At 33.6% G+C, this 26,136-nt stretch overlaps 6 protein-coding genes across 7 annotated transcripts; 2 read left to right on the plus strand and 4 right to left on the minus strand.

Moving 5' to 3' along the window:
- Positions 1–212: 212 nt before the first annotated feature.
- Positions 213–1,606, minus strand: LOC18027502 (outer envelope pore protein 16-1, chloroplastic). The gene is made up of 6 exons (XM_006409862.2): positions 1,298–1,606; positions 1,156–1,207; positions 942–973; positions 807–840; positions 656–723; positions 213–567 (listed from the first exon to the last, which is right to left on the minus strand). The coding sequence occupies exons 1-6, from the start codon at positions 1,409–1,411 to the stop codon at positions 421–423; spliced, it is 447 nt and encodes a 148-aa protein (XP_006409925.1). The 5' UTR covers positions 1,412–1,606; the 3' UTR covers positions 213–420.
- Positions 1,607–1,802: 196 nt separating this feature from the next.
- On the minus strand, positions 1,803–3,378 carry LOC112081444 (CAX-interacting protein 4). Its single transcript, XM_024147970.1, has 2 exons — positions 3,269–3,378; positions 1,803–3,088 (listed from the first exon to the last, which is right to left on the minus strand). The coding sequence occupies exon 2, from the start codon at positions 3,053–3,055 to the stop codon at positions 2,039–2,041; it is 1,017 nt and encodes a 338-aa protein (XP_024003738.1). The 5' UTR covers positions 3,056–3,088; positions 3,269–3,378; the 3' UTR covers positions 1,803–2,038.
- A 670-nt stretch (positions 3,379–4,048) lies between these two features.
- LOC112090208 (RING-H2 finger protein ATL39) lies at positions 4,049–4,483 on the plus strand. Its single transcript, XM_024160899.1, has one exon. The coding sequence runs from the start codon at positions 4,049–4,051 to the stop codon at positions 4,481–4,483; it is 435 nt and encodes a 144-aa protein (XP_024016667.1).
- An 8,603-nt stretch (positions 4,484–13,086) lies between these two features.
- LOC18027503 (probable serine/threonine-protein kinase PBL10) lies at positions 13,087–15,691 on the plus strand. Of its 2 annotated transcripts, XM_006409863.2 has the most exons (6): positions 13,087–13,457; positions 13,954–14,279; positions 14,375–14,510; positions 14,612–14,754; positions 14,858–14,981; positions 15,071–15,691. In XM_006409863.2, the coding sequence occupies exons 1-6, from the start codon at positions 13,406–13,408 to the stop codon at positions 15,541–15,543; spliced, it is 1,254 nt and encodes a 417-aa protein (XP_006409926.1). In that variant the 5' UTR covers positions 13,087–13,405; the 3' UTR covers positions 15,544–15,691. The 2 variants fall into 2 exon arrangements, with proteins under 2 accessions (XP_006409926.1, XP_024016663.1); XM_024160895.1 differs by lacking the exon at positions 13,087–13,457 and having other exon boundaries at positions 13,805–14,279.
- A 46-nt stretch (positions 15,692–15,737) lies between these two features.
- On the minus strand, positions 15,738–17,656 carry LOC18027818 (serine/threonine-protein kinase PCRK1). The gene is made up of 4 exons (XM_006409864.2): positions 17,084–17,656; positions 16,698–16,967; positions 16,494–16,616; positions 15,738–16,420 (listed from the first exon to the last, which is right to left on the minus strand). Exons 1-4 carry the CDS (start codon positions 17,495–17,497, stop codon positions 15,875–15,877), a joined length of 1,353 nt encoding a protein of 450 aa, XP_006409927.1. The 5' UTR covers positions 17,498–17,656; the 3' UTR covers positions 15,738–15,874.
- Positions 17,657–21,861: 4,205 nt separating this feature from the next.
- LOC18027819 (expansin-A6) lies at positions 21,862–24,403 on the minus strand. The gene is made up of 3 exons (XM_006409865.2): positions 24,149–24,403; positions 23,448–23,766; positions 21,862–22,594 (listed from the first exon to the last, which is right to left on the minus strand). Exons 1-3 carry the CDS (start codon positions 24,300–24,302, stop codon positions 22,285–22,287), a joined length of 783 nt encoding a protein of 260 aa, XP_006409928.1. The 5' UTR covers positions 24,303–24,403; the 3' UTR covers positions 21,862–22,284.
- Positions 24,404–26,136: the final 1,733 nt, after the last annotated feature.

The raw sequence follows: 26,136 nt of genomic DNA on the forward strand, positions 1-26,136 counted from the left end.
GAGGATGATACAACACTTGCCCATTTTGTAGCAGAAATTAGGTAGAGACTTCGATATTAAGGTCCAACATTGAAGACTTCATTGACTATTGGGCCTTATTATTGAAGTAATGAACAAGATTCCTTTTGACTATAATGATATACATAGTTAAGCACACTTCGAAAAACTCGTTATCTACTTTACGCAAACTCCAACCACCAAACATGGAGAACAGAGTAATAAACAAGATTCCTTTGGAGTGAGCCAGAGAGTTTACAAGAAACCACAAAGCCATTGCTAATGACATTATTAACGTTCATGAGACTCAAATGTGTTACATTCCAAACGCTAACATTTTCTTTATTGGAAAATAAACAAAGCAATCCACCATAAGGACCAGATTTTGGAACCAAATTGGTCCTAAAAGGAAAGATTGAAATCTCAGTAGAAATAATGATTGTTAAGGAAATGAGACGCGGTTGCAAGTCCACCACCCATAATGGCATCAACCACGATCGTGTCTTTGCCTTTGTTACTAGCCGCAGAGATCACTGCTCCTGTTGCTGCGCCTGCCAACATTGCGTTTTTCTGATACAAAAGTCTCATCCAAATTAGTCTTCAAAACCTCATTAGCAAAAAGTAAAGAGTGTGAATGTAAATATGAAAATGTAGTTACCCAATCTCTGGTGCCACGGATACGTTCGATTCCATACTCTGTTCCAACATAAACTCCAGCCACAGATCCTGATCATAATCATACTTTGCCAACTTCAAATTCCATCCTAAAAGTCTACAACATTGAATGATTTTAGGAGAAATCAACTTACCCCAGTAAACACCTTCTTTGCACATTTTCTTAAGCTGCAACAATGTTTAGCAGAGTTTCAAACTACATACATAAACACACACACACATACACACACATAGACACATATGTAAAGAGATTATCCATTGGTACTCACCGCATGCTCAAGAGTGCTCTTAGAGAGACTCCCTACAAAATTAGTAAAAATCCATAATCAAAAAACCAAAACTTTGCAACTCTCATCAACACAAAATCAGGCAATAATAATAAAGTACAAACACAGATCCACCAATGTGTGTAAATGAGTCAACTTTACATCATGAACACGCGAATTTTTGGTAAAGTTGAGAGCTTTATGGTTTTTGCTTTACCTTTGTCGATGGCTTTGTAAGTGTCTTCTGCAAGAGATTTAGTGACTCCAACCTGAACCATGAGTGAGATCAGTTTACTGTAATAAAACTCAAAAAAATTAGAAAATGAGCCATTAATGAAAGAAGGAGAGAGAAATGTTACAGCTCCGATCTTGAGGAAAGAATCGACGGTGAGGTTGAGAAAAGGATGGCCCATGTCGACAGCCACCGAAACCTTCGGCGTGCTCACAGTTCCGGAGAAAGTGCTTGAAGGCATCGTTTCTTCTTCTTCTTCTTCCTCTTCCTCTGTGTGCTTTTTTCTCGTTCTGGGATCTTTTTTTTGTTGGATTTTTTTTTTTCTGAAACTATTTCACCTATTTTCTTGGGATTTATAAAAAATTTCAAAGGTTGGATATTTCATTTAACTTTTGGTTCAACGGTGGAGAAGAGACTAACAGAGGACCCACGAGGAGATATGAAAAATTGAGCAATGAAAATTCGAGCTCATTTAAAAGACGAAAATACCCTCACTGAGCCAAACGCCAAAAAAACAATTCACGAGGCTTGTGATCTTCTCCACAAACGACAGTTGCCGACTTCACAGCTTTTTCCTCATTGCCGACTTCTAATAGCAATAAACTTAAAAATCGGAACTTTACAAACAACAATCAAAATCTTAACTCAATCTTGAAGCAACAAGAGTTAAAAGACTCACAATTAACACCACTTTCTTAACAGTAATACATTCTTGAAACAAACAGACCACAAGACACTCCAACACGATATCAAATCCCATAAGCTGAGTTTTTTCATCATTCAGCATTGTACATAGACTGATATAGAAAGATAAATGGAGAGTGAAAATGGCAAATGAAGCAAATTAAAAAACCGGTCTTTTACTTTTTCAGTCTTTCCTGTGATGGCGTTTCCTGCTCTTCTTCTCAGACCGCTTAGAAGAACCTCTTCCAACGCGAGAAACATCATCTCCTGAAACATCAGAGTCAGAAGAAGCTGCAACTTTGTTCCTCCGCTTCTGTCTTCTACTACCACTTGCATCATCCTCAGAGGAATCTGAATCAGATGAGTCAGAATAATCACGCCTGCTTCTCCTTCTCCTCTTCTCCTTTCTACTCTTTCTCTTCACTCGTCTTCGGTCATCAGAAGACTCATCAGAATCATCATCATCATCATCATCTCTCTTCCTCCCTCTCCTCTCCTTTCTTCTCTTACTCCTTCCTTCTTCCTCATCCTCAGACTCACTCAAACTCCTCCTCTTATGCACTCTCCGCTTCTTCGACCTCCGTCTTCTCTTCCTCTCCCCTGAATCAGAATCAGATTCATCATCATCGGAAACACGCTTCTTCTTCTCCTTCTTCTTCTTATTCCTCAGAGAAGAAGAACTCGTCGTCTTCTTTACACTCTTCTTCCCATACCTCTCAGCTATAATCTTCTCCATCTCAGAATCAACATCAGAATCAGAACTCTCACTCTCCTCTTCCTCTTCACTACTCTCTTCCTCCTTCACCTCACCTCTACCAACACGGCTTCGAATCTTCTCTAACCCCGACATAACAGCAGCTTCAATCGCAGCAGGATCTTTCTCCTTATCCTCCTTAGTGCTCAAAAAGTTCCTACACTGAAACGTCAAGTGCCCAACACGGCCACACTTCTTACACGACCCACGAGCCTCATCATTGTTCGATCCAGTGATACGAGCAAGAGCCAAAAGTCCCTGAAAGCTCGCGTACGAGTTCTCGGGATCGTCGGATTTCTGCTGAGTCGTCTTCGGCTCCTCTTTGCTCGTCGGTGCGTAAGGATCGTAACCAATCGCACTCTGCCATATCCCGTGAGTCTGAAGCGCCGCACTACTATGAACACGGTTGTTCGCTGGCATACGAACTCTTCCTGCGGTGGCCGGCATCTTCACGAAACCCTAGAATTCAATCTCAAAACCCTAAAGAAGCAGATAGATAGCTACTCAGATCAATATCTCCGCAATAGAATTCAATCGATTATCCAGATTCAACAGAGACCTAGGGTTTTTTTTAATACAATTCTGCCGATTCAAAGCGATAGATCCTAGGGTTCCAAAATGGAAATCAAATTGAGTGAAAGAGAAGATTAAATCGCTTACCAGATCCGATTGAAGAAGCGTCGGAGAGAGAGATGAAGCTCCGGTGATCGAATGAGAAAGAGGCCAAAAGGGAAGAAGGCAAAGTCTGAGGGGCAAATGATAAAACGTCGGGAAATAATTGGAAACTTTTAGAACCGACTTCAGCTTTTGTAATTTTACATTTACACCCTAAACTTCTTGTGTATTTCAAAATTTAACCCTGTGGATTTAGTTAATTTCATAGTGGGGGTTTGGAATTTGGGTAAATGGTTTGATTTTATAAATTCGGGCTTCAAATTGTTTTTATTGGGCTTTAATAGGACAGATCCAACACCAATTAATTAAAGAAAAATAATACGTAATCAAAATCATTATCAAAGAGTAACTGACAGAAACTCCAGAATAGTTTTTTTTTTCGGTACTGTCCAGATTAATTAAACAAACAAAACTGCGCATTAAGCTTAATTTTAAATTTCAGTTAGTTTGTGTAGAAAATACACATTAAATCTTAACCTTAATCTTATTAACCTCTTAATTAACAAGTAATGAGCTAGAATATCCTTCGCTTAATCCCTCCCGCCTCCTTTCTCTCCGCAAAACTACAACTAAATATGGTTAATCAGTTTTTAAAATTTTTAATTAAACAGTTCATCACACTCTTCGAGATTAATCACTAAAAATCATAATCTGTATATAAGAGATCAATGTTAAATCTCAAAATTCCATCAATCAATTTCACGAAAACAAAAAAATCCCTTAATTCAGTTTTGCAAATTTGCAATTTATTAAAAATATTCGAAAATGGGATCAAATTGCTGTGGGGATTACGTCGCTGCTTCGCCAGAGATGGCAGTGACAGAGAGCGAATCAATCGCGTTGAGGCTTCTCTGCGTCGTCTTCATCGTTCTCTTTTATGGCTCGATTTTTCTTCTCTGCTTCGTGATGTACCCGAAGGTGCCGAAAGAAGCAATCAGTGACGAGGAATCCGGCGATCCATTGCCGCCGGCTGTTAGACTCACGCAGAAAGGCGTGAAATGTAGCGACGGCGGCGATGGTGACGGGATCAGAGCAGATTTATGCGTTATTTGTTTGGAGAATTTCGAAGTAAACGACGTCGTTAGGGTTCTTGTGGGATGTAAGCATGTGTTTCATGTGCAGTGTATAGACTCGTGGTGTTTCTATAAGCTGACGTGTCCGGTTTGCAGAGCACCGTTCCAGTGGTTCAGTGATTGGTAAGAGGCAAGGATAGAGAAGTTTTAGGATTTAAATGTTCGGTACGATCCAGTTTAATCCCGATTTCAATTTTTTTACGTTTTTGGGATTTAAGAATTCAAGGGGATCTTTTAAGTTTTTGATCCGATCCTTGATCGTGACGTATGTGTATGTATTGGGAATGTTAATTATAGTAGTGAATAATACGGCTTAAGAGTGTATATATTGGGAATGTTAATTATAATAGTGAATAATACAGGTTAAGGTTTTGTTATTGTGGTCTAGTACAAAATATAAAAATAACTAGACCCAAAAAAAGTTCATTTAAACCAAGAGGTTGTAATAAAGTGGTTTTTTTTTGTGGAAGATTTGACTCTGTATATCTAGGCTATAAATTGTATTTCTTTGGATGCAGAATTATCATATTAACTTTTGACCATCTAACTATCTGGGTTGCTACTGAGCTTACATGAAAAAAATATTAAGTCTAAAGATATTAGTTTGGATCCGAATGGTCTGAGATTTATCTCCGAATATATATAAAAAATAATTTATAATTCATTAAATTTGATTTGTTAAATCACGTAACTAACTTAATAATGTGATTTAAAATAATTTATCGGAAAAAGCATAAAAATCCAACATCTATTTTTGTTCTAAAGTTCAAATTAAAATATATGTGTAAATAAAGGATAAAATCAAAGAGATAAAAATTAAATCTAATAGTTTAGAGGTGAATGAAATGATGATCGTAAGAAAAAATAAAAAGAGAAATGTTCTTTTACGTGACTAATGGTTTTTATTCAGCATTAAATAGTATAGTCTAAAGATTTTATAATAGTGTTGTTATTGAGTCGATGATACCTATAACACCATATTTAGTTAGCAAGTTAATTATATGTATACACTTGCCTAATTATTGGTCTAGCCTAATTCTCCCCTACAAGAAAGGGGGACTACGTTTCTAATTTAATTCACTCTATATAAAATCGTCTTTGGTAATTCAAAAACTATCTAAAACAGAGTACACATCAAAACACAGAGCAGAGGAAAAGAGAAAACACGCTGCGTGTTACTAACTAATGTTATGTATAAGCCAAAAACTCAATTACACTTGATCACTAAAAAAACCTTTTAATACTTCTAAGGTTTTTTCCATGCTTTCTAAGTCTATCGATTATCGGCTATTTTTCCCCTGTTACTTTGACTTTCTCATAGTGTTCTTCTCATTGACCTTGTTCCTTGATGACCACTATCTCTATCATTTAATATTATTTTGAACTATGGTTACTGACGACGATAACTCTCCTCGTGACACTGATGACAGCTTGTGTTTTCGACAAGATCAAAGGCACGAGTCAATATGAGGGAATGATCCGTATGGACTACGCTAGTTCTACTCATATAACTGAAGAAAATAAAAATTTATAGGAAAAATCATCCAAATACTATTTTTTATTTTTGGTAAAAATCCAAATACTATTTTGCATGAGAATGAGTGGAATCTAGTGGTAATCATTTGCATAAATTCCACTTTTTCACACTATAAAGTATAAACTATATATCTTTCTTTCTTCTAAACTAACATATCCAGAAAAAATTCTTAAAATCTACATCGGTTCAATTTGCATGGAAAGCTCAATGCTAGACTCAACAATTTAGTTTGGTTCGGTTTTTATGACAATGGGTCTGGTCCTCATATGATGCACGTTTTTGGAACATTGGTATACTTAGCCCTTGAAAACACACGAACATGAAGAACCACGACCAGTGGGTCCCATAATGAAAATTTAAAGGGGTCAATATGTTATATGGTGCAAAAGAAGAATTTAACATTGTGCATTTGATGTTTTTGTTAAATATTACTAAGGAATTTCAAGATTTAACCGGTGTCAGCTGACCCCATCTTACTATGTGAGTCCGCCTCTGGTCACGACCGTTAGCTACCGATGTTTTCGGGATGATCGATGATGGAGTAACATATAGTAGTTTACTTGCAGAATTGTTTGTTTGGTTTATAACTAGTGTCTAAACGAATAATGTTTTCCTGAGATAGTTGAGAGCTGAAGTTTTGTCGTAGACAACTTCTTAGTGTTGAAGGTCGTATCATACAAGTCATGGGATCGATAACTATATAGGAGGCACCAAAACGCTCTTCCTATGGGTGCAAATGGTTCTAGATAAATAAAAATAGTGAAAATTGATCCTAGGCCAGGATCGAGCTCTCCATGAGATTGATAGTAAATTGTTACAAAAAAAACTTTATTTTAAGAAGTTAACTATGACTAAATATAAAATGATGATAGATTTAATTGGTGATAATAAAATAATTATTTTATCAACAAGAAATTATTTAAGCTATTGATATTATTTGTGTGTGTCATATGAGTTATGACATATGTTATATATATATATATATATTTTAGAGAATATCATAGTCAATAATTTTATTGATTATTCTGTTAGTTATAATTTTTTTGTATACGTTATTATTAATGCCAATTTCTCTTGGCCCTTTTGTCTTAAATATGTTTTACCTAACAATTATTTTTTGATAAGATAATACGTCACAATAAAGACTAAAGAGAAAAACAGAAACTCCCTACCTAATTTGCCTCCAAATTATTTTGATTTCGGCGTTGACTTTTGTATAAACGAAACTACCAAAGTACATGTGAACCGTACGGATAAAGGACATCATCTGAATTTTGAAGAGTACATACTGTTCTTCGCTGACATCATAAACCAGTTTTGACACTTACTCCCTCAATTTGTTTGACTTCTCATTACAAGATAATGTTTTTTTTTTTGGTGAATGACATATTTATTTTTCTCTTTCTCAATTATTATTTCCTTCTTAACAACCTCCCTTGTTTCTAGATGATATCCTACTTGAATACACCATCAAAGTACTGGTATGCTGTGTTAAGTTTGATGATACGATGATTTATAAAATGAAGATTTGACTTTCTATTGACATTTTTTCCTACATCCTATGTTTAAATAGAGAAGATACTATTATAATAGGAACTATTTATGAGTCATTGTAAATGTAGTCGGATAGTAGTTGGATCTAATAAAATGGTGAGTAGTTTCTTGTAAAGACTGACAACTTTTCTGTTAAAAAGAATTAACATTTCTATTAAGTTGAATTTGTTTTAAACTAAAAACAAAAAAAAAATAATTTTAAAAGGAGTAATTATTATCACAAGGAAAAACCTAGGGTCTCACTTGTCAATTTTGTTTTAATTTTTTGACTAATACTAATATTTGACATGACTTAACTAATTTTATGGGATGTTAACAAAAGGGGTGCATTTTTTATATACCAATATAAGTAAGAGTTTATCAAATATATGTTATATCTGTCTGTGAGAATATATCGGCTATGAATTATGGTGATGTCTAGTTCATAGGATAGATAGTCAGATTATCCCACACATTCTACAGATCCGATAGGCTATATTATCAAACTGTTTCAATAGAGTTTTGGGTCAACAATATATATTTTTCCTTGAATAATCATGAGCTACAAGTAATATAATATTCGACCGTATATTATGCGATGGAAAAGGTTGAAACACCTTAAAAGTCAACAGCCGGCCATCTGCATGTGGTGGCCATTTATTTTTATTTTGCTTTATCGTTCATGGCAGCGGATACATAACGTAGTAGTATAAATTTTATATAATATTACTTAAAATATAGTTTTGGTTAGATCAATATCACAGAAATTGCTTATGATTGCAAGCTTGTTTTAGTAACCGGGTTTCAATTAATAATTAATAAGGAAAACACTAGTTAAAATTTATAAATGATTAACTAGGGATCTTTACCAAACAAAAATGATTAACTAGGGATTACACGTTAAAATAAAAACCGTTTGGCTTTAGAATATCGTCATGAATCATGATAACATAGAAAAGCAATGCTATGAAAATAGCATTCATTAAGTTTTTAATTAGTCTATCACTCTATTGCATTGCAATTCAAGACAGAAAAATATGTAGATCGACTGATTTGCCGTCATTATAATTTTATGAAGATTGGTATAACAAGAATCGGTCATACGAGAATATCTGGAAAGTGTTGTTTATATATTACTTTTAATGTTCTATGACATATAAGTGATCCCTTTTCTCGATATGATAACTCAGATTATTTATCATTCAGCACCCTAGTTGATTTATTTTATAATTCGTAAACTTGACTAAGTGTCTTAGTGAACAAAACCAGCATAACGTTTTAAAACTACTAATCAAGACTATTCAGGAAATATATAATCTGACGATCGATCACGATAGTCATAAAGATGGATTAATCAAGCATCTTCTTTAGATTGGCAAAAATGGACTAATTAAGAGCTTTAAGCTTATGCTCAACAAAACTCGCAATACCCTCTGGTTGGTTTCTTCTCCATGCATATTATAGTGTTTTTTTGTTTGGCACCAACAAAACGTACGGACCCATATACTTTGGTGCTTATATTTCTTTCAACAAAATTTGATAAACACTGCAAATTATTACCGTCTTAAATTTTAATTAATGTATTATCGTCGGTTTAATAGAACCTATGCTATGTTTTCATCTATTTGCGATTGTGAAACTTTGCATCATTAATTTATAATTGTGTATTATTTCTCTCTAACTAAACGTACCACTTAGTATATGGTACAATGAAATTTCGTTATATTTCATGACCCTTGATATACAGTATATAAAAAGGAAATTTGTTGTATTTCGTGGCCTTTAAAATTGAGCTCATGGATAATACATGGAAAACAAAACAAAAAATACATTCGGCGTAGCCTTCACCGTGAAACACATAAATGGAGATCAAATAGAACAAGTATCCTAAAGGATTATTAGCAACCAAAAAAAGCAAAAAAAGAGTATCCTAAGAACAGGTCCACTGGAGTCTTCCCGTTTTTGGACTCGAGTACATATGCAAATGTGATTAAAAATAAATAAAAAAAGCCCAAGATGGAAGACTCGGGTCTTCCGGACGAGTCCAACAACCCCGTATCCGAACCACATGGCATGTGGTGATTGGTCGCAAAAAATGGGGAAAAAAAATCTCGAAGGCTCAAAAATTTCATTTTCTCTCTTTCCCCGATTTTAGGGTTTTTTCATATCTGCGGCAATTGTGTGGGCGATTTCGTCGAACCTGTGTATTTTGTGGTTTGTATAACTCTTGTTTTACAGTTTTTCTTTGGGATTTTGTCTTTGTATAATTACCCTCTTCAATGTTATGTTGTTGAAAACTAACTATTTTTTATATAGCATTACATTTATGGTAAAGCATTAATCCCCATAGCAAGCGCTTGAATCTTGATAAAAAAACATCCCTTCGTTCTCAAGACTAAGTGTATTTTAAATTTATTTCTTAAAAAAAAAATAAAAATTTGGGATGAACCTCCATTATTGGATTCATTAATGGAACCACAAAATACATTTGGGTTCTTCCCAAACCTAAAATAAAAAAAAATTAATTTTTAAATCGGATGAACCCCATTGAGGAGTTCACCAATAGATCTGCTTTAAAGGGGTTTTTTTATTAATCATATTTGATACATTAGTTGGAAAAACGAAAATATAATATAATATAAAACTAACGTAGAGAGAATGAATAAAAATATATAAGAAATTATTTGCAAACGGGTATCTTCTTGGTTCATATAATATAGGATTTATCCCTAATAATGGCAATTGCATATATATATTGGTACTTATCACATATAGAATAGATCCGCGTCTCCCTTAATTATTCCATGAGTGAGTTGTTCTATTATTGGATTTGTTGGTCTCGTGCTAATTTGAATCAGTGTGGAGATTGCTAAAGACAATGACACAAAATCCTCTCCCAAGCTAAATGGTTTGTATTATATCCTAACAATTTTTTGTTTTCTACGTAAGAAAAAATGTACTCATTTGTACTTCTTTTCACTTGGTTCAATATATAGTCATTGTATTTATCTCCGTTACTCAGTTTCGTGATAATAATCTAATGAGATTGCACGAGACTTTTGTGCTATTAAAGTATAATGATGTTTTATTTAGATACGAAAACAAAATGTGAAAAAGGTAGATCTTTTACTGTTTTACAATGTGATGACTGACAAGAAACATGGACATTAGGTTGGATAGCTACTTAGCTAGATACTATCACGGGCATTGTTTCTTTCTTTCTAGCGAATAATACACTTTTAATTACTCTCTTTTCAAATACTAATTGACTCAAATTATTATTATTAGCCCCCTTACCACGAGCCCCTTTCGTAAATTGACTTTTTTTCTTATGATTGTATGTTCTTTTGTATTATCTCATAGAGAAATTCATTAGCCAGCTAACAATAAAAAACATATAAACTTTTTTAGATTTTGTGCAATTGAACATTTGGAATAATATTATTGGAAAATTAATGTTTTGTATAATTTCCTTCTAGAAGAGATCACAATCGGATAGACAAGGATTCGACATTTCAATCACAAACTTTTTTGTATGAAGCAATTTTTACTAGAAGAAATTAAATATTTGCACGGATTATGTGGTTGGAATTCAATTTAAAATTTATTATGTCAGAGATAAAATATATGGTCAACGGAGACATAAGTCTATATTCCTCACAAGCTCGTGTCCTTTTCTTCTTTCGTCACGGTTCGGTCTAATCCAACCCGGACAGAGAGCTTTGAATCGACCCAAAAACGAAAAATCAGAAAGGACTAATACTAATAATGGTGACGTTCCGATATAAATTTTCAAACGGGTAAATTTGTGACATTTTAACCAAAATATGACTAGTAAACTTTGGCTATTTTTCTAGTTCTGATGTTATCAGCTTGGTTTTGGATGTCGATTGTCGTTGGTTTATATCGGCGTGAAGTTTCGGCTTTTCCGACAGTTAAAAGATCTTTTCCCTAATTTGTAGCTTTATAAGATTTCCTCGGTTTTGGAGCTGTGTTTCTAAAAGTTTGTAACCTGCCAGCTTAGTTTCCATCCTATATTCTACCTTATATTCTATTCTGATAATTTCATGAAGTTTAGGAGGAAAAAAATGGTATTAAACTTTAGATTTGGTGTTGTCATATAATTTTGCAGTTTAGTTAATAATGTTAATGGCTATAAAATCCATGATATCATTTACTACTATAAAATGTCAGAAACAAATTTGAATATTGTATATACTTAGTACAGGTGGAATAGTATTAATGTCACGTACAGTTTTTCCGTTCAGTGTCACGTAAAAGTTGCTGAGAAAGCAAATGAGAAATTGCTGTAACTTTTCAGGTGCCTAGCGTGTGTAGAAACTAGAAGTATATCATGATTCTAGATACCAAGATTATCAATGTGATCAACAAAAGTCAAAACGTAATAGTATATCAGTTAATAATGTGGGTGAACATTTCATGATCCGATTGAAAAAAAAAAAAAAGAAGTTAATGTAAGTTAAAAGAGAAAAGATGATCTTAACATTTGGACCCAAAAAAAAAGAACAGAGGAAATGTAAAAAGAAATTTAAAACTTGGCAAAACCAAGCCGACATGAACCGAGCTATATTGTTTTAGTTGAAGATCCAACGGCTGAAAGCGATTAAACCGCCGTAAAAGACTGTAAGTGATTCACTTTTTCTTCTTTATTGTCAACGGAATTTACTTTTTCTTTTTTCTTGCTTATTACTAATATATTTTCGTGCTGAAAAGGTCAAAAAAGAGAAGACAAATGATAGAAAATTGAAATGGGTGGAGTTTTTATGATTTATGTGAAAGAGGTCAAGGAAAAGATATATATATATATATATGTATATATAAATTAATAGACTTTTGACAGCATCGAGTTTATGGAGACGACCACAACAACTGTTATTTTTTGTTACCATTTTAAAAACATCTTATCTTAAATTTGATAATATGATACAGTCATTTAGTGAAAACCGCTAAACTTTAAAACATTAAATATATATATATATATATATAACCGTCTTTGAGATTTTTCTAACTATAAACAAGAAAAAAAAATTGGTTCCTTAACCCATGCAAACTTTTAAGTAAATGTGCTTTCACCTATTCATAAACCACTTGGACTAACTTATACTCTAGAAAATTGGTCTCAAAAAAATATTTAACTCTTCTAAAACAAATGTTCATTAACCTGCTCAGACACACATATATAGGCTAGAAGGTTATCATGATGAATAATTCGTTTATATAGTCAAAATAATTGACAAAAACTAGAACCCTTCTCAACACCTATCTAAGATGAAACTTCGCTTATATTATATATAGTCTAGATAATTGATAGACAAATTTTAAACCGGATACAACCCGAATACTTTAAGGTTCTTTATTGAGAACAGTCCTTTTCAAATAGTTGATTTGAACACTTTTACAACTTCAATCGTTAAACCTCAATTTACCATTTTTTGTTTGTTTGTTAAACCTCATATATTGTTCTCTTTACAAAACTCATTTATCTTAAACAATGCTTCCAATGTAAAAACAAAATTGACGGAGACAGAAAAAAACAAAATTGACGTTGAATTTAAATGAAAGTATATTGCAAAAATGAAGAAAATAAAGAGATGGGTTTAAATGCGGGACCGGTCCATCATCAATGCCATCTCCCAACGCCTCTCTTTCTCTCTCTCTTTCTCAGCTACTTGCAGCAAAATTGCAAAGTATCGATAGAAACTTGTCTCTCTCTCTATTTCTTGGTTGACAAAGAAAATAAAATTTAGTTCCTTTCTCATTTTCTACTTGCTCTGTTTCTTTGATATTATAGTTTTATTATCCAGCCAAAAGAAAAACAAAAAACACTGCAAAATCTCTTTATCCTCACAGTTTAATCTTTTTCTTCCTCACCTTTTCAATTTCTATTGATAAGTTTACACCTTTTTGATCTTTGAGCTATAATATAGAAAGGGTTTTGTTTGATTCGTCACTCAAATCATGGGGATTTGCTTGAGTGCGCAGATTAAAGCTGAGAGCCCAAGTAATACAGGTACATACTTTAAAGCTTTCATTATTTACTTAAGTTATCCCAACACTGCTCATGCAAATATTGATTTTTGAATAACAAAAATTTAATTTTGAGGCTTTAAAAGTAGATTTATTTGTGTCAGCCATAAAGTAAGGTCTAAATGTTTTTTGATTTTGTTGTTCATTTATTGTTTAATCAATTCGAGGTTAGGTTTTTTGGTGGTTGGGGCATAAGGGGACTTAACTTAAAAGTTAGGCTTAATGTTTTGACAAATCTGTCTTTTTTTTTTTACTCTAATAATTTATTAATCATCTAAAACTCTTGTCTTTTTGAGTGTTTGGTTAATTCACGGCTCATCATAGTCAAGAGCAAAAGACAAGCACGAAAATGCAGATTTTTTAGATTTGTCTGATCTCTAACAACAGAAAACACTTTACTTTACAAGAAATGGGTATTTTCAAAAATGTGAAATCTAAAGTTTTTTTGTATACAAACTATTTGTTTGGTGTTTGTATAGGTGCGAGTCCAAAGTATATGAGCTCAGAGGCCAACGATACACAAAGCATGGGAAGCAAAAGCTCTTCTGTTTCCATCAGAACAAACCCTCGAACCGAAGGAGAGATCTTGCAATCTCCAAACCTCAAAAGTTTCAGCTTTGCTGAGCTTAAATTAGCAACAAGGAATTTCAGACCAGATAGTGTTCTTGGTGAAGGTGGATTCGGTTGTGTCTTTAAAGGATGGATTGATGAGCAATCTCTTTCTGCATCCAAACCGGGAACCGGTATGGTTATTGCTGTCAAAAGGCTTAACCAAGATGGTTGGCAAGGTCATCAAGAATGGCTGGTATACTTCAAAAAGCTAAATTAGTTTGATCTTTTTGAAACTTTTGATAAGATTGAAGATTGTTTCTTTATGTTTCTTTGATAATGATGTTGCAGGCGGAAGTGAATTACTTGGGACAGTTTTCTCATCCTCATCTTGTGAAACTTATCGGTTATTGCTTAGAGGATGAGCATCGTCTTCTTGTGTATGAGTTCATGCCTCGTGGAAGCTTAGAGAATCATTTATTCAGAAGTATTATCATCTCTCTCTCTATCTCCCTCTTGTCTTCTCAAGAATCTGTTCATTTGAAAATGTTTTTTTGAGTATTCAAATCTTGTTTCTTGAATTTGCAGGAGGTTCGTATTTCCAACCGTTATCTTGGACTCTCCGGTTAAAAGTTGCTCTTGGTGCTGCAAAAGGTCTAGCTTTTCTACACAGCGCAGAGACTCAAGTCATATACCGCGATTTCAAAACTTCGAATATACTTATTGACTCGGTAATATACATTTCTGTCTCTGATATGATGATAAAAGCTGTTTGAAAGTTTAAGGCTTTATGTTGAAAACCAATATACTCTTTTCTCTTTGAAACGATCACAGGATTACAATGCCAAGCTTTCTGATTTTGGATTGGCTAAAGACGGTCCAACAGGTGATAAAAGCCATGTCTCTACACGGATCATGGGTACTTACGGTTACACAGCTCCTGAGTATCTCGCGACCGGTTAGTCTACAGAAATTCTTTTTTTTTTCGTTCTATGATTTGATAACTTCTTTCTGATGTAACTTACTGACTCTTTCACTTATCCTTAGGCCATTTAACGACCAAGAGTGATGTCTATAGCTACGGTGTCGTGCTTTTGGAGTTGTTGTCTGGACGTAGAGTTCTTGACAAGAACCGTCCACCGGGAGAACAAAAGCTGGTGCAATGGGCAAGACCGTTTCTTGCAAACAAACGAAAGATATTCAAAGTTATTGATAACCGTCTCCAAGATCAATACTCAATGGAAGAAGCATGTAAAGTAGCTACTCTGGCTCTGAGATGCCTCACTTTAGAGATAAAGCTGAGGCCAAACATGACAGAGGTTGTTTCTCACCTTGAACACATCCTAACTTTGCATGAAGCTGGAGGAAGAAACATCGATAAGATCGAGAGAAGGATGCGTAGGAAAAGCGATAGTGTTGTGATCAGCCAAAAACCAAACGCAGGTTTTGCTCGGCAAACAGCTGTAGGTGGTATAGCTGCTGCTTATCCACGCCCTTCTGATTCACCTCTGTTTGTCTGAGCAAGAAACGATGAGATGTTACACTGTTTAGTTTCGGATGTACAGTTTTGCTTCTGCTTATGTACCGTTCATGGCTCATTTACAAGAGACTTGACAATTGAGATCTTTGTAGTGAGAGAATTGACTAACATAAGCATAAATGATCTCTCATGTCTTCCAACTTCAAGCTCTGTTAAATGTAAGAAACTCAAAAAGAGAACAAAGAGAGCTGTTTTCTAAACATGTATATACAAGCAAATGCACAACAAGACGATTCGGATAGTAACAAACAAGAGACTTTTTACGTTAATCTTTGGCTAAGAAGTTTATATATACAGTGAAGAAACTAACTTTACCATGTTCTAACCAGTCCCGGTGTCCAGTTTCGCCAGTCTAGCTTCGAAAGAGACTTGTTTAAGCTCATCTTATCCCTTATATCAAGAACCTTCTTCCGATATTTACTCCCTTGCTTCACCACCTCAGGCTCAGCTTCGACGATCTCTTCTGTTTCATCAGCAAGTGGAGGAGGAGCGTTCTCCCTCTCTTCATCAATGATGCTTCCAAGAACTGAAACCACTTCACTCATCCTAGGCCGAGACTTAGGCTGCTTCATTAGACATTTGTTAGCTAACGCAGCTACTCTCTGAACAGACTTCATAGAGTAGTCCCTTCCTTGGAGCCGTGGATCCACAATCGCATGGAACTTCTTTGAGTCTGATACATAAGGTTTCACCCATTCAAGAAGCTTCTGCTCCCCGCGAGGTAGGTTCCTGTCCACTGCTCGTCTTCCCGTGATCAGCTCATACAACACTACACCGAAGCTCCAAACATCGCTCTTCGCTGTCAATTTCCCTGTTTGTACATACTCTGGAGCTGCATAACCAACCGTACCTACAACCTTTTAAACAACAACAGTTTAAGAATCCAAGATAATATCTAAGAGGCTCTTAATAGTCAAAGAGAATACATACTGAAGTTGAGACATGACCAAGTCCTTCACGAGGTCCTTGCCTAGCTAATCCAAAATCCGAGAGTTTAGCACAAAACCTCTCATCAAGCAAGATGTTTGAAGACTTGAAGTCCCGGAAAATCAACTACAAGATTTAACAACAATCAAAAACCACAAAACCACCATAAACCGTTTTGAATGTGGGAAATGCAAAATAGGACTTAACCTGAAAATCCATTTCTTCATGAAGATAAGCCAAGCCTTGAGCAGCGTCTTGAGCAATCTTCAACCTAGTCATCCACGGAAGAGACACAGAAGATGATACTACTCTGCCTACAAGATGATCCTCCAAGCTTCTATTGCACATTAGCTCGTAAACTAAAAGCCTCTGCATCCCTCTCTCGTCGTCATCGGCGCAATAACCAACAAGCTTCACAAGATTTGGATGATTCACTACTCCTAGAAAATTCACCTCATTTATCCATTCATTATGCCCCTGAATACTAACCCACACCACAAAGATTACTCAAAATTTGAGCAAAGAACATCAATGGAGAATCACAAATTGGAGCAATTTAATGAAGCAGAACAGAGAAAATGAAGGAGCCATGCCTGTAAACCTTGACGATTAAGCTGTTTCACGGCGACGTTAACCTTAGAATCGAAACCATCGACGACGACGACGCCTCTATAAACGCAACCGAAGCCTCCTTCGCCGATCAAAAGAGCTCTATTGAAGCCTTTCGTAGCCAATTTCAGCTCGCCGTAGGTGAATACCTTTAGATCGTTCTCGGCGGCGATTCCACCGATCCAACGTTGACTCAGTGGCTTCGGGAAACCGAAACGCTCCGGCGAGAAACTCCAGTCCGAGTCGAACTCGGACCGGCGAGTCGGGTCGGAAGCGGTTGAAGACGCTACGCTTAAAGAACGAGCCCATGAGAGTCTCGAAGCCTTTGAAACGATGCCGTTTTCTCCTTCGTCTCCTCCTCCTCTCTTCTCGCCGTTGGTGAAGTGAAAACACTTCATCTTCTTCGTCTTCTTCCCCGAATCTCCGAATGAGTCAACAAAACAAAAAAAAAGGTTTTGCCTTTGGAGCCTTTTTTTCTTTGAGGATAGGGACAGATTAACTTATAGTCGATGACGTGGCGAGTTAAGAACCGTTTGATTTTCAAGATCTGACATTCCACGAGCTGACCTAACTTGCAACCAAAATTTTAGTTTAATGAAATAGTAGTAGTAGTTTGGGCAAAACGAGTAATAGAGACATAAATGAATATTTATTAGTTTTTGAACTTTTAAGTCACGAGGACTGAGTAGTTTGGATTAAGTCTACTTTTGTTGTATTTGTCGTTATTAATCTATTGTTGTTCTTTGTTGGCCAAGTCGATCTGTTTTTATTTTTTCTTTACCTAACTCTTAGATTAAAGTTTCAATAATTTTCTAAGAAAGTGGATAATGCTAAAGCCTAATCTATTAACAACATTGACAAAGTAGGCAGCGATTAAACGTGGGCTTTTGATGGGCTTTACTTTTGGATTTTATGAATTAGTTGTAACAAAAATGCATGAAATGAAAAAGAAGACGAACCAATAAAAAAAAAAATTAGTGAGCAAAAAGTCGCACAATTTACATTAGAACTAGTGAAATTGGTCCCAAGGAAGTTATTAACGTTGATGACAATGGTTAAGATAGCGGAAGCTAGGGTTTTTGAGATGAAATCATCATAAATTTATATGAAAACAAATTTGTAGAGCGAAAATCTAATCAAAAGTTTGTTATTGTCAAAGATTCATTAAGTGAGCAAGTTGATTTCAAGTTGTTAGAAATATTCAGAATTGCTTTCGTAATTAGATGCAATAAGCGAAATGATAAATTGATAATGCATAATTATGTAAAAGCGTTAGAAAATGATCCAAAGAATCAGTTCCAGTTATGCTAGAAAATGATCCAAAAAATAAGCGAAATGATATATAATGCATTGTAATAACGAATTAGTTAAGCTGGTTTGTAAATGATCCAAAGAATCAATTATATTTTCCGATATCGTGTTAACGAAACTGTACACTTTTATGTTATCTATCATAAAATTAGATATCAAACTTATGTTTTTCCAAACTAAAATTGATAAGTAGAAAGTTGACGTACAAGTTGGATGTTATTAGCAATGTATGTGTTGAGTATCTCATATATTATCAGAGTATGAGAATAAGTTCCTATTTGTTTGCTCATTTGTCATTTGCATCTAGATGATCCATTTAACTGATTCATTTGGATGCGTTATCTGAATGATGCAAATAACAAATGAACAAACGAACACTTAAACGAGCAAATGACAAATGAGCAATGAATCTTTATTTATTTGGTCATTTTAATCTGAAGATATATATTTTTATTTTTATGTTATAATAACAAAATTATTAAAATAATTATTTAATCTAACTATAAGTTTATAAATTTAATCGAATCTTAAACATATTAAATTTATAGTTTTACATTTTTGATAAAAATAAAATTTTGTTTTGTATAGAAAACATAATACTTGTTTATGGTAAAAAACGAAATTTTACGTTTTTGGCAAGAAAATGAGAGTTTCCGTTTTGACGAAAAACAAGATTTTACGTTTTTTACGGTAAAACAAATTTTACGCTTTTTGACGGAAAAACGAAATTTTACGCTTTTTGACAGAAAAAACAAAATTTTACGTTTTTGACAAGAAAACATGATTTTACGTTTTGACGGGAAAACAAGATTATCGTTTTTTTGAAGGGAAATCAAAATTTTACGTTTTTAATTGAAAACAAGATTTTAAGTTTTTAAAGAGAAAACGAGATTTTACGTTTTTTGATGGGAAAACGAGATTTTACGTCTTTGACGGGAAAACGAGATTTTACGTTTTTGACGGCAAAGCAAGATTTTACATTTTTTGACGGTAAAACGAGATTTTATGTTTTTGACGAGAAAACAAAATTTTATGTTTTTTTCGGGAAAACAAAATTTTATGTTTTTTTCGGGAAAACAAGATTTTAGGTTTTCTGACGGAAAAACGAGATTTTACGTTTTTGACGATAAAAGGAGATTTTATGTTTTTGACGGGAAAACAAGATTTTACGTTTTTTACGGGAAAACGGAATTTTAGGTTTTTGATGGAAAATGAGATTTTACGTTTTTTGATGATAAAACGAGACTTTATGTTTTGACGGAAAAAAACGAGATTTTAGGTTTTTGACAGAAAAACGATATTTTACGTTTTTAACGGGAAAATAAGATTTTATTGAAAAATAAAATTTTACGTTTTTGATAAAAAAATGAGATTTTACGGAAAAATAAAATTTTATGTTTTTGAAGGAAAAATAAGATTTTATGTTTTTTGACGGAAAACGAAATTTTACATTTTTGATAGAAAAATGAGATTTTACATTTTTTAACAAAAAAACAAGATTTTTTGGATTGAATCATGTTCAACCAGATGCTTCAAATTGAATCAGTTGGATGAATCTCAAATTTCTTCATAAATTTATAAGTCATCCAAATAACCATCTAGATAATCCATCTAGATGAGTAGATTAATATAATTAAACGAATATCATTTGACTGTTTTAGCTGGATGATCTATCGAGATGAGCAAACGAACAAGCCATAACTATTTTGGATTGATTGTAATTCATAAAGGGATTCAAAGAATTAATTACATCTTCTAATAATGAATTAATCGAAAGTGTACGCGTCGAAATTTTAGGTTACCAAATAATATATACTAGATGATTATCTGCACTCTATGCGGAATAAATTTTAATCACAAATTTGTATTCGAATATGCAAAAATAATATATATATATATAATTAAAAAATGTTAACTGATATTTATAATTACAAATTTATGTATTGATTATACAATCACAAATAATAGTTATAATTATATTTATTTTGTAATATAATTGCATAAATGCTAGATAATTGTAAATTTTATAATTAATTTAATAGTATCTTTTGTATAAATAAAATTACACATTTGAATATACTAAATATGATTAATATGTTCTATCTAACCGGTTCAACATCAGACTAAAATATTTAAATTTTAATAGAAAAAACTTAATTATTATATGTATGAAAAAATGAAAATTTTTATTAAATGGATAATATGATTTAAAAAAAAATTAAGATCAAATAAATATGATATAAAAAATATAGTGTTTCACTATTTTGTAACCTAAGTAATATTATGTATTAAATTTTTATAAATCTGTTGTTAAAAAATAGAAAGAGAAATAATATCTTTACAAATTAAATGTTAAATATTAAATATATAATTGATATAAACTAATTTCTAACCAAATTGATGTTAAAGGCAAATAATGTAATTACTCTAGTAAAACAAACATTTTTTATATGTGTTTTGAAAAATTCTCTTTAATGACGCATCAATATGACACTTTTGTAAATCACACATGACCTAAAGATTATTTTTAAATTATATTTTCCAAATAATAATAGAAGATATATATATATATATATATATATATATATTTCGTCTTCCTGATCATGTGCGTATTGATGATGTAAATGTTCTTAACATTTTGATTGATCTCACTTTGCTCTATTCGTTTTGCAAGATTATAAAGGTCACAGTTTAAAACCTAAATTCAGTTTTTTCGTATGACATTTATTTCTAAAAGTTTAATAGCAAAAATTATTGATAGTATAGGGAGGGAACAAAAAGAGCCCACCACCCATGTGCGAATCTCATCTGCTTTCTTCTCTCGTTAAGTACCCAATGGACCTCCTTCTTCCTTGATGTGACTCTCTTTTCTTCTTTCCCATTCTACCCTTTTCTTCTCTTTTCTACTTCCTCCATTGCTTTCTTCACACATTGGGTACATGAAAATGGGTTTGATCATTTATCATCTATATTATATATATATATATATATTTATATATATTTATATATATTTATAAATACATGCATAAAAGCTATATAATAAGTAAATTTATTTTGGATGGTATGGGTTTGGCTGAGAGAATAAGGAAATATTAATACTTTTCGTAATTATCTCATTGCTTGTGTACAAAATTTCACTATCATCTGTTTTGTTTTAGGCTTCTAAATGCATTCCCATAAAATCCTCGGATCCTTATTCATATTTTTTTTTGTCCACCCAACATTTTTCGTAGATAACTCAAATATTCATGACCAATCAATTAATTCTTTACTTTTTTATTTCAAGTATATTAACCAACAATGAGAATAAAGCTTACAACATTGGGGTTTACAAATATAAAACCAATATATGACATCAATCAAGTGCATATTCTCATTATTTCCATTTAGTATCCAAAATTTGGCATGTTGCAAATGCTCTTACAGTCTTACTATACAAAAAGTAAATATCTTAAACCATAACATACCCAAACTTTCATATATTACAATATAGAGGTCTACAAGAACCATTACAAACAAGAAATAGCTAATAGCAGAACTCTTTCCATCTACTTTAGCTCCTTCTACTTTCAACAAACTTCTAATTTTACCCCAAAAGGAAACTCATTAAACATTTAATACCCAACACGCTAAAAAAAAACACCATGAACCATTTTAGCCACTGTCCACTTTCACACTCCCCAACGAACACGTTACAAAAAAACCATCAGAGGTAGAAAACTGGAATTTTTAGTGGTCTTGGAAACATGAAAAATAATAATATATATTCTCAATTACTAATTGCCTTCGGCTTGGAGTAGTAAACTAGTAATAATACGTAGACAATACTAATCAAATGGTTTTTTCAATAGCTGATTTTCCGAAATTGCCCATTTCAAACTCTGAAGTTCTTTCCCATGAAAGTCTGACCAAACTGCCAATGAGCCGGAGCAATGTTCCACGACGTGGAAGTTCTACGATCACTGCCTGTGACTCTAAACGAAAGTGACTGACCAACCAAAACAGAGTTTGATTGCCAGTTTTGCCCCCAGTTTCGGCTCATGCTCATCCACGAAGTTCTTGTTCCTTTCACGCTCAGCCGCACGATGTTTCCAGCTCCGGCGACGTTTGTGACCAGAACCAAGTTAAAGTAACGGAAACCGTTGATCGTGAACCTCATTCCTCCTCTTTTCCGGCATGGCACTCTAGTAATTAATAAGAACAAGACAAGGGTAGTTTCGTCATTGTTACATCCCAACAAAGCAAACAAAAAGTAGGAGAAAACGCGTGTTGACTATAAGAACCCACATTCATTATTTGTTACCCACGACTTTTATTATTTGTACTGAAAAGTAAAAAAGGGATTGTTGCAAGGACAGTTTCGTCTTTTTGCAGGAAAATAAGATCTTTAAGATTTGGTAAATAGCCGCATACGAAACCCGACATAAATACTGCACCGACGACTCGCGCCAAGAATCAAAACATAAGACTTTTTAACCGCAGCCCTATATTTCTAGATTATTAAGTTTAATACCACAACTTTTGATGATGCCGAATTAACCTCAGCTATTCGAATTTAGACGTAAAGCCTTTTCAACCGAATCCCAAAGTGGCAAAGCTTTTAAAATGTTAACTCTAATACCCTAAGCTTTTTAGTTCTAACATCATTTACCGCAGTCCTTCAGATTTCAAGACATAAAAGACTATATTTCTAAATTGTTAAGTTAAAAATCCCAAAGTTTTGAATATTGTAGACATAGCACCCACCCGTTTAGAATCCAGACTCAAGACTTTTCAACCGAACCCCAGTGTTTCTACAACTTTAGGTCTAAGAACCTAAGCTTTTAACTTGAGCAGCATTAACCCCAGCCGTTCAGAATCCAGGGTAAGACTTCTCATCCGCACCCGGATTCTTTTAAAATGTAACATTAAACACCCGAAAGTTTTAACTCTACCAAAATTTACCCTAATTTGTCCAAATTCAAGCAACCAATCTAAAAAGCAAATCAACAAAGTCTTTATCTAAATTTATTTTCAGTGATGATAGTGAGTTCTTACCGGCGGAAAGAGACGGGGACAATTCCGGCGCGATACTCGGCGATCTTGAGGAACATAGGCATAGCGAGATCGAAGTGAGGCCTAGGAGGGTTGCACCATCCGCCATTGTCACTGGGCTGAGCGAAGTTCGGAGGACAGAAATTGGTGGCAGTGATGAAGATGGAAGGGCTTCCTGAGTGGCACCACTTGGGATCACTCGCGCATTTAAGCTCGAAACAAGCGCCGCAACTGAATCCGTTGTTGAACAGAGCCGTGCTTAGAGCCGCCGTGTTTACACCGTAGCCTTGGCTGTACAAGTTGCCGTAACCACAAGCACCTCCTGGTTCAAACAAAAACAGAGCAAAATTGAGTTTAGAATGTGTTCGCATAAAGTTGAAACCTTTGTGGTAAATAAAACAGTAATAACAATATCACAAGATTTTGAAATTTATGTAACCGATAATTTGACAATGTGGTAGGTTAGTTAGCAGTGATGAGCACAAAATGGAAACTTTATGTTGGGTTAGTACTAAAGTTGGAACCTTTGGAGTAAAATTAGCACGAAAATTATCAAATTGGCTACAAGATTCCAACATTTGATGCAACCGTTATTTCGACAATGTGGGTTACCAAAAAGATGGAAACTTTTGGTTTAAACTTAAATTGAGGGATGAGAAAAATGTAAAATTTTGGTGGAAGAGAAGAGAGAGAGAAAAACACACCCATGGTGCCAGAAGCATCAGAGCCACCATAGAAAGTAGCGTGAGCACTTTCCCAACCTCCTCCATTGTAAACTCCTGGGATTCTTGCTTCATAAATTGCTGTTAAATCCGCAAGAATTGTAAGAACACATAAAACCAAAGCCAACACTGCCATTATGAGAGAGAGAGATATTTTGGGAGAAGGAGGCAGAGGAAGAAGAAGAAGAGACTATTGGAGTGTTCTCATGTGTGTTGGTAAGGGAAGTGAAACGGAGATGTATATATAAATTACATTGTGTATAAAAATCTTGTATTTATTTTTCTTGACTCGCAATATTCTCTTTCTTCATCGTTACAAGAGTTTTTATAAAATAGATTTCCTTGCTATTTTCCTCCTTTATTTTATTTTACTCTTCAGAATTTGTTTCTTAAAACTTTGCTACTAATCATCCCAATCATCTTGTATTTAAGTATAGAATATTTATATACACTATATTATAAATGTTTGGGTCTATTAGTAAGTAGTCTATTATGTACAAAAGTTCATGCGTACAATATACATATACACTATATTAGTAAGTAGTGTATTATGTACAAAAGTTCATGCGTACAATACAAATCCATTATTCATAAATGTTTGGGTCTTGCGCTTCCCTCTATGGCTCTATGTGTGTATCAGAAGATGTCTATTGCCAATCTTACGTGTGGGTAAGAGCGCGTGATTCACAACACCCAATCATAATTATTTATGTACGGATAAAGGCAATGTTGCTCCACTCAGATTTGATAAAGATGTTTCCACGCTCTCTTTAGGCGCGTTGGGATGACCACTCTCTTGTTGCTTTCAATATTTTCGCCCTTTAAATTTGCGACATCTACATTGATAACTATTGATATGTGTATGTAACGTATTAATTTTGGGGTAATGTATTGAATTGTATACAAGACTTTCTTGTAATGGCTAAATTAGTTTCTATTTTAACAGTTAGAGCTTATAACCATTTTATCGTTGAGGTTACAACTAGATTAAAGTTTTTCTTTTCAATTTAATAAAAGTCAATAGATTTCGTATTTAGCAAAACTAAAGAAAAAGAGGTTACTAAATGATAAAGTAATGACTTTTTTGTTTGTTTTGCATTACCTAGTAATTTGAAACATTTTGTAGCTATAAAGATGATGATGATAGTATTACGTAGTTATGATGATATGTCTTATAATGTTCACGGGTTGCATGTGGAATACGAGTTTTCTACACTATATATACTAATATATAATCACGGATAACTCCCAATACTTTACAATTAAAAGTCATACATTATCATAATACAGTTGTTATAGTATCTTAGATTTTATTTTAAAACCAAAGAAGAAATTATTGTTTTAGTATCACACCTAATACCTTTCTTAAGCATAATTTCCCCTTTGTTGCAAGACACATGATTGGTCCGTAGGTAACGGACATTAGCAAATAAATGGTAATTATGTTACTTGGAAGCTAAAGAAAACTCAATTATCAAACTTCATGAAGGAAAGTGATGTTACCCCCTAAAAAATCCACAATAATTATCAACGCAATTGAAGGTTATTTCGAGTAGTAATCTAGTTATTTTTCTTATAATGATTAAGTAATTTTCAAGTTTTTTGTTTGAACATTTAATTTTCAAGTTTTCACCCCATAGCTGTTTTAAATTTGGATAAAAATGTAGTAATATAATATAAGAAAGTAAAGCATCTATTTCCGCGAGAGATGTATATATGAATTTCAGAAATAATTATAGAATTTGATCTAGTGTTTTGGTTACTAAGGAGTTATGAAATTCGGATCGATTTTGGATTCATAAATTTTGATATTCTTGATTAAATTTACTAAGCGTTAATTATGTCCAAACCAGCTGGATACAAATAACATGGATGTCTAAACCAACACAGGGTTATCGAATAGAATACTAATGCTCTAATGGAGAATCATATAGTAAAAAGACAAAATCTAAAAAGAATGATTTACTACT

Source organism: Eutrema salsugineum, unplaced genomic scaffold (assembly GCF_000478725.1).
Source record: "Eutrema salsugineum unplaced genomic scaffold, Eutsalg1_0 scaffold_10, whole genome shotgun sequence".
Taxonomy (NCBI): Eukaryota; Viridiplantae; Streptophyta; class Magnoliopsida; order Brassicales; family Brassicaceae; genus Eutrema; species Eutrema salsugineum.